Consider the following 8,534-nt stretch of genomic DNA (forward strand, 5'->3'; position numbering starts at 1 on the left):
AAGGAGTCAGCCAATAAATCCAAGGGATGAGAAAACAGCTGGATGATGGCAATAACATATATGATATCTGCACAACTCTTTAGTTGGAACTGTTTCTCTCACTAGCTGCCCTACATATCCCTGGCTAATGAACTCACTTGAACTCGATTTACCCCAGGTTTTTACAACTTCCAGTAATATGGAAAAGCGACTGTTACAAACTTTGGTCCGAAGATATGCTGAGAAGGTCTAAAGACCTAAATAGCAAATGTTACAGCCCCCCAAATGAAACAAGCTTCACCTACCTTAGCAGTAAAGTGTAACACCTGATTGTATGGGCCACATGCACAGACTATGGAGATCTGTTTATAACCCTTGAAATAACTTAAACTCACTTCAAAGCAAGGTTAACAGCATTATTAGTTAAAAAAAACAAACTATATATATATTATCCTCTCCTTTTCCAAACCAACTTGCACTGTTCATATAATAGGTGTTACATGTGTAGCCACTTACAACATAAAACACCCTCCCAAGTCTATTTGCTTTTACTGTTCAATATCCTGAATACCCTACTACCACCTTCTGTTTTTGTTCCCTTCCTAACAACCTTCTTTGAGAAACCTTTGAAGGAATCCCTTTCCAGAGGCCTAAAGCTCTCTAATTCTCACCATATAATTGCCAGTTTATAATTTGATTTCACGCTACATACAAGGTGATAAATTAATCTATTACTGTTTCATAGATGTGGAAGATATACCATTCTTGGGTCAAAGATAGAGAACTTTATTACTCACAGCAAATCAAGCAATGTGATCACCAGCGTATTTGTATTGGTTCTCCTTGACCCGAGGTTCCACAAGGGCAATGCAGAGGGCCCAGAGACTCTTGCATGGCAGTGAGTTGTGTTACAAAGAAAGGAACACTGAGCTTAAGAAACCCATCACTTTTAAAGCAAGCAGTAAGCATATCTGCTAAACTTGCTGTTCCTCCTGGAGAAAACTATTACCTCATTTCTCATGGTTTCTCCCCACAACTCAGAAATGGGCAGGATTTCCACCCTTCATAAAAATTGACTCAAAATGGATCACAGACTTTCCACCCTTCATAAAAATTGACTCAAAATGGATCACAGACTTAAATATGAAATGCAAAAGCATAAAACTCCTAGAAGACAACATTGGAGAAAACCTAGATAAAATTGGGCATGGCAATGACTTTTTAGACGCAACATCAAAGGTACGATTCATGAAAGAAATAATTGACAAGCTTCTGCTGTGCAAAAGACAACATTAAGAGAATGAGAAGCCACAGGCTGGGAGAACACATTTGCAAAATACACATCTGAAAAAGGACTATTATCCAAAATATACAAAGAACTCTTAAAACTCAACAATAAGAAAACAAACAACCCAATTTAAAAATAGGCCAAAGACCTTAACAGACACCTCACCAAAGAATACATATAGATATCAAATAAGCAAATGAAAAGATACCCCACAGCATATGTCATTAGAGAAATGCAAATTAAAACAACAATGACATACCACTACATACCTATTAGAATGGTCAAAATCCAGAACACTGACAACACTGAAATGCTGGTGGGGATGTGGAGCAACAGGAAGTCTCATTATTGGTGGGAATGCAAAACGGTACAGCCACAACGGTACAGAGGTTTCTTATAAAATATACTCTTACCATACAATCCAGCAATCATGCTCCTTGGTATTTACCCAAATGAGATGAAAACTTATGTCCACTCAAAAATCTGCACATGGATGTTTATAGCATCGGTCTTCATAGTTGCCCAAACTTGGGAGCAACCAAGATGTCTTTCAGTAGGTGAATGGATAAATAAACTGTGGTACATCCAGACAATGGAATATTATTCAGCACTAAAAAGAAATGAGCTGTTAAGCCATGAAAAGACATGAAGGAAACTTAAATGCATATTATGAAGCAAAAGAAGCCCATCTGAAAAGGCTATATACTATATATACGATTCCAACTATATGACATTTTGGAAAAGGAGAAACTATGGAAACAGTAAAAACATCAGTGGTTGCCAAGGGTTGGGGGAGAGGGAGGGATGAATAGCCAGAGCACGGAGGATTTTTAGGGCAGTGAACATCCTCTGTGTGATACCATAATGGATATATATCTAAACTCATAGAATGTGCAATGCCGAGAGCAAATCCTAATGTAAACTATGGACTTTGGGGGATGATGATGTGTCCATTGTAGGCTCAGCAACTGTAAGCGATGCACCACTCCGGGGCCGGCTGCTCATAGTGGGGAGGCCACACACGGGTGAGGGCTTACATGGAAACCTCTGTACCTTTCCCTCAATTTTGCTGTGACCCTAAAACTTCTCCAAAAAAATCAAGGAAAAAAAACAGAGTGCTCAGGGCCTCTTTTTTGGGACACCTAGGAAGATGTGTAGGAGAGTAAGAAGCCCAAGGAGGGCTGGCTCTCCCCACAGCAATCTACTACTTTTTCCCCCTGTCCTGTGAAATGGTCCTCCATTGCTCCTAAGTCACAATGAGACCAACGACTACATTTTCCAAAAGAACATCTTTTGCATATTGAAACAATAGATTATGTAAGACATATTAAGTTTCTATAACAAACTTCTCTTTCCAAAATGTGGTTAGTTTGTTGTTCAACAGTCCCACATAGGGCCTCTAAATAAAGCACTTGCCCACTGGGCTCACCCACAGGAAATGATGACCTTATGACTAGATCTCAATGGGAACAAACATTTCTGCCCACTGGAGGTAATAAACGAGGACAGATCATTCCACCCTCCCCCAACTGAAGTAAATCTATGATAACTAATTTTTTAAAGAAAGGGTCTGGGGATGTGTTTGGGGGGTGGGGAAAAGATGTCTGGATATTTGAAAGGAAAAGAAATCATATACTAGTCTGTGTAATATATAGGAGATGTGTAATATTTTTCTGGATAGACTACTTATCTAAATCTCCAGTCCTAAAATTGCCCCCTCACTACTTATTTTTAAGAAAACCATAATTAGACTTAGCCCCCCCAAAGCTAGTAAACCCTCATCATGGCACGCATCTAAAACATGCTTTTCCTTCAATCCGTTCCCGACTCTTCATTCTATCAACTGCATGATGCCAGGCACCTTCATTATGTGTTATGATCACCTACACCTCCTCCTTTTTCACCTTAGCCACTCCATTCCCACCAAGCCCCAAACCCCAGCACGACACAGCTCGCTATGCCCCATGAACATCTTGCTTACTTGTAACTATAACTACCACTAATTAAAACAATTTCATCATACTATTTCGGCAGAAGTTTAGAAAATCTTCCAGAACAAAGCTTCTCAAATTTTAGAGTACATCAGTGTCACTAGGAGAGCATGTTAAAATTCAGATTCCTGGGCAGCACTTCCAGAGGTTTGGATTTACGAGGTGTGGGGTGAGTCTTGCGAATGTGCGTTTCCATTAAGCTCCCAGACCAGATGGGATGTTTATGCTTCTGATCCACAGATCACTCTCTGAATAGCTCTGTTCTAAAACATCTGGGTAATGAATAAGCCCTCATAGTGAAGGTTAAAAGGGCCTTTCAAGGTACATCCTGGAAGTTTCCTGCCCGAACTGGGGTCCAGTAAGGACAACAAATGCTATCAGGACTGACTGACCCTTCTCTTGGTGCCTAGATGGTCAAGTCCCTTCAGGAACCCAGTATACACCTGGGGAGGGAAGAGGGGAAAATCCTGAATGCGACTGAGTCTTTAACTCAAAAGGACCAGCTCTAAACAAGAATTGACTGAGTTCATTTGGATTGACAAATTCAAGTTTTCCCAAAACAGAGACAGTGAACTACTCTGAATTCGATTATAGTACAGTTACACCTTTAGCTGATCTGAGTGTAGTGAATGTAAATTATTCAATCTATTACATTAATTATAGTTATTTGTACAAATGGCTTACCAGATGTAACTAATTGTACAAAATAACAATAATGTTCATCATTAAATTAGCTCCAGGTTAACTCTGTTATATTTTCTGTTCATTACGTTATTAAATTTAAACTCTGTTCATTACGTTATTAAATTTATCCACATAGGTTCGCTATTTGTAGTTTGCTACTCAGCATGGTTATCTATATGTGACTTGAAAGATAGAAAAAGCATTGCTTGGGATCACCAAATAATTTAATATATACTATCTCTAGAATTGCCTTATCCATTATTAGTTCCTTTTGAAAGAAAGAAGATTAACTAATTCACTAAATAGCAGTTACTAAAAGCAGTCTAGTAAACATACTAGAAACAGAAGGGTTTGAACTGATCCAATAACAAACTGGAAGTAGTTTTAAAAACAAAAAAGTATGTATTTTAGGTCAACAAGCACAGATGTGTTCCAGCAACATTAGATGTGAGAAATACAAGGATGAATACAAGAGTTCCTTGCCTTAAAGAATTTCAGGCTATGTCATATTCACTAGTGCTTCTTTATTTACTTGCCTATTTTACTTCTCAGAAACACTAGTCAAGCACAATTTCTTTATTCATAAATCATTTGTTTTTCCACTACAAAATAATACTATTTATGTTCTTGGTTTTAGAATTCAATGTGTTACCCCATGTGAGGATGAAATGGAATCATTTGTACATTCTCAGATCCTTTTAGGTCTGCACTGCCCAATCCTGGAGCCACTAGTCCCATATGGCTATTTAAATTTAAATTAATTACAATTAAATAAAATTTAAAAATCAGTCCCTCAGTTGTACTAGCTATACTTCAACTGGCTACCATATTGGGCAACACAAATTCAGGCCATTTCCATCATCACAGAAGATTCTATTGGACTGCATTTATTGGATAGTTCTTATATAAGGAGTCATGCAGTATAAAATAGGCTATATTTAATACTGTATAAAAATATGTATAAAAATAGGTTACAAAGTTTGGCCAACAATTATTGTCTTATTCGATATGCACATGATGTCATCCAATACTAGTAAGTCACTTACATTGTTTTTGTCAATGCAGTCTACACGAGCTTAAATGCTGATGTCTATTGAATACGGTTTTCATGTAATGTAAGCCAAAATAATTTTTCTATGGCTTGTTAGTAGCAAAATATATGACCAGAAATGCATAATGAAAGTACCTAAATAATAGCAAAACACAATAAATAATCAATTCAACATGGGAAACATCTTAAAGAAACTCACCCCCCTTCACTTTCCGCTTCCTCTGAACTATTACTTGCTCCCGAACTTTGAACTGTGGCAAGCCTTCGTTTTCTAGCTCTGTGCTGAGGACTTATCTTATGAGCTGTGGTCTTCCCTCCAAGTTCACCATGTATACATTCCTCCAGTTTCGGAATGGCTTCTTTAAGCACTCTGATTTCCGATTTCAGTTCTTCCACATGTGTCAGTAATTCATTTAACTTCTCCAGTATCTGAAGTTGCCTTCCTTGAAAGATCGCTGCTGCGTCTTGGCCATTATGCATTTCATCTTGCAAAGTCACTGGATCAAATGTGTCACCCAGAGAAAGAAATTTAGGTAAATTCATTCCTGTCCTTGGTTTACAAATCTTGCGGTACCACAAAAGAAGCAAGCTGATGCCAGTAGTTCCCACCATAATGCCAAGTATCAGTTCTTTGTTTGTGGACTGAGGCATTTCTTGGGCTTTTGTTTCTAAAAATTAAAAAATACAAATGTAAATGCACAGTGTTTCTGTCTTGGCCCAAGACAAAAATAATAGAGCTTTTTCAATCAATAAAAGCCAAGTCTACATCATCACATATACACAAAAAATACTTGATAAATCATAAACTAAAATATATTACCTTTATAATGTACGTGGTCCAGTGGAAATATATACTTTAAGGGATATTACTGAAGTCCAGTGTAAAGTATCAACTACTTTAATTCAGAATTTGTATTTCACATGACTGGCCTGAAGTTTATTCTTTACCATGTCTTTTTGAAGGATGTGATAAACAGAGAAGTAAAAGCATCATTATAAATTTTTGAAGAAAACTATTTAAGAATTCAAATTATGCTTAACTCTTTCTGAACCTTTTATTTCTATAAAATTAACTAGTGTGCTAATTTCTGGGTCTCATCTTTAAGGAAGGCCAAAAAGCTCTTCCTTAGCATCTAGTTCACATTTATACTTAAATTTAGAATGATAAACATTTTAAAAGCCCAGGGCTTTGAGATACAAAATATATTAGAGAATTTTGGCAAGTTTGTAACTCACCCCATCTCTGGTTTTTTCAACATGGAAAGCAGAAATGCTAACATATAAACAAGCTTCATCTCCTTTCTTCTTTTGACCCAGAATTACTCTGCTCCTTACATTTCTATTTCTGTCTGAGGTCTTAATACTTTTCTTTTCTTTCAAATTTTCACTTTTTAAAAAAGTAATAAAGAAGTCATTTCTTTGACTCCTTTCTCCTTCTGAACTTTTATTTTTATCTTTTTGCATTCAGGGTCCAAGCTCTGGCCCACCTAACTCCATATAAACTCAGCTACTTTGAGTAAATGCAGCATAATCTTTCTTTAGTACCATGTTTCCCCGAAAATAAGACCTAGCCGGACCATCATCTCTAATGCATGCATCTTTTAGAGCAAAAATTATATAATATAATATAAGACTGGGTATTATATTATTATATTATATTATACCCAGTATTTTCTATTCTATTCTATTCTATTCTATTCTATTCTATTCTATTCTATTCTATATTATGTAAGACCCGGTCTTATATTATGTAAGGCCGGGTCTTATATTAAAATAAGACCAGGTTTTATATTAATTTTTGCTCCAAAAGACGCATTAGAGTTGATGGTCTGGCTAGGTCTTATTTTGGGGGAAACACAGTATATCCCATCTTCACTAATTTTATTGCTTATCTCTGTTCTTCAAGTCAGGAGACCATTAAAGAAAAATAATAACAGAAAGCCCCCTTTCCTTCTGAGCCTTTACAGTGGCAATAAGTATATTAGAACTTTGATGAAATTTTGTAATCAGAGTAAAATATAGTAAGACTTTTTTTTTAATAGACTTTGAAGTTCCCCAAACTGTTTTCCCATCAATTTCCCCTGTTCTGTAAAAAGGTCAACACTTGTATTAAATTTTGTTAGCAACTTGGGAGAAATGTTACAAATAATGGCAAACTGTTCATTACAGGCAATTAAATTTATAAATGTTTTGGTTTGTTTTTCCTGACACTTTCTCAAGGAGATTATTACAGCACTGCTACCTGTGATCCCTGAGAAAAAGGAAACAAATGAGGTAAATCCTTTAATCTCCCCAGGTTTACAATTGGAGGCAACTTCTGGAGGAGGGCACAAGGAGGGGAAAACCAAATAGAGCCTGGTAGTCTCACTGAGTTGAACAGAGATCAGAGCTCAGAGAAACTGAAGCACCTAGAATATGTGTGGCATTGCACTGAAGATGAGTGAGGTATGCAGAGAAAGAGCTATTTGGATGCTCTATTACATTACAGGTCTAAGTGTAAAAGAGAAGGACTAATGATTTTAAAATAATAATCTTCCAGAAATAGCCTCAAGTGTTGGTGAATATTATATCCGAGAGAATTAAAAATGCCTTCTTCTGAAGCTAAGGGTCCCAGTAGCAAGCCGTTGTGCTTAATCTGGCCTGCATGACCTCAGGATACACTTTGCCTAGAATTAATTTTTTCTTTTTTTTAGTAAAAAGTATTTTCATGTAACTGGTAAAATTGTGAACTGTAAATCTAATATCGATCCACTCCCATCCCATCCAGAATACTTGCCATCAGTGGACTCAGATCAATTTGTAACTTCAGCTGAAGTTGTAGGTAATTATTATTAGCTGTTCAATTTTATTTCCACAAGAAAAAAATCACAAAACTAAATTATTTTGGAAGACTATTGTGAAAAAGCAATAGATATCAAAGCCATTATATGCCCATGACTTATATTTGCATAACATCTAATAATTATTCATGAAGCTTGATCATTTTGGTTCTTTTCTGTCAGTAAAAAGATTAATGCAGGATGTTCATATGCTGATGTAGAGATCTATTAAAAGCAATATTCCTATTCTGATTGCTTTCTTGGCTCAGTCCTACTGGGGCTTCCTTGAACATTACATTAAAAACAGTCTAGTTCGAATCTTTTTCACTTTAGTAAGTAAATGGAAGTCAAAATCTACCTATGAAGATCTTATCCCTGAGATGGTACCAGGTTTAAACAGGTGGGATAAAGTATCAAATTTTGTTTCAACTTTTCTTTAGGAATTATTCCAAATCATCTCTTTGAGGCAGGTCCTATTATGATCTTTATTTCACAGATAAGCAAACTGAGGCACACAGTTGTCAAGCTATTTACCCAGGGGTCACAACTAGGAAGTGAGAACTGTCACCCTTGATAACTACTGGCTGCGCTGCTGCATGATGAAGATTCAGAAAGCATCAACAAGGACACGAAGGAGAATGCTGGCTGGGCAGAGATATTCAGAGCTGAAATACAACTTCAGAACTATGAAAGTTCTGGGGAAAAACTAGAATCATTGGAGT

The 8,534-nt window shown here is 36.5% G+C and overlaps 1 protein-coding gene across 1 annotated transcript in view; it reads right to left on the minus strand.

Annotated features, from left to right (window-relative positions):
* Positions 1 to 5,661, minus strand: part of RMDN2 (regulator of microtubule dynamics 2) — a 52,110-nt gene extending 46,449 nt beyond the window's left edge. The window contains exon 1 of the mRNA XM_033124304.1: positions 5,193 to 5,661. Within this exon, the coding sequence (XP_032980195.1) occupies positions 5,193 to 5,644 (452 nt within the window). The 5' untranslated portion in view covers positions 5,645 to 5,661. The remainder of the gene's footprint in view (positions 1 to 5,192) is intronic.
* Between the last annotated feature and the right edge of the window lie 2,873 nt (positions 5,662 to 8,534).

The sequence above is a fragment of the Rhinolophus ferrumequinum genome, chromosome 13, assembly GCF_004115265.2.
Source record: "Rhinolophus ferrumequinum isolate MPI-CBG mRhiFer1 chromosome 13, mRhiFer1_v1.p, whole genome shotgun sequence".
NCBI lineage: Eukaryota > Metazoa > Chordata > Mammalia > Chiroptera > Rhinolophidae > Rhinolophus > Rhinolophus ferrumequinum.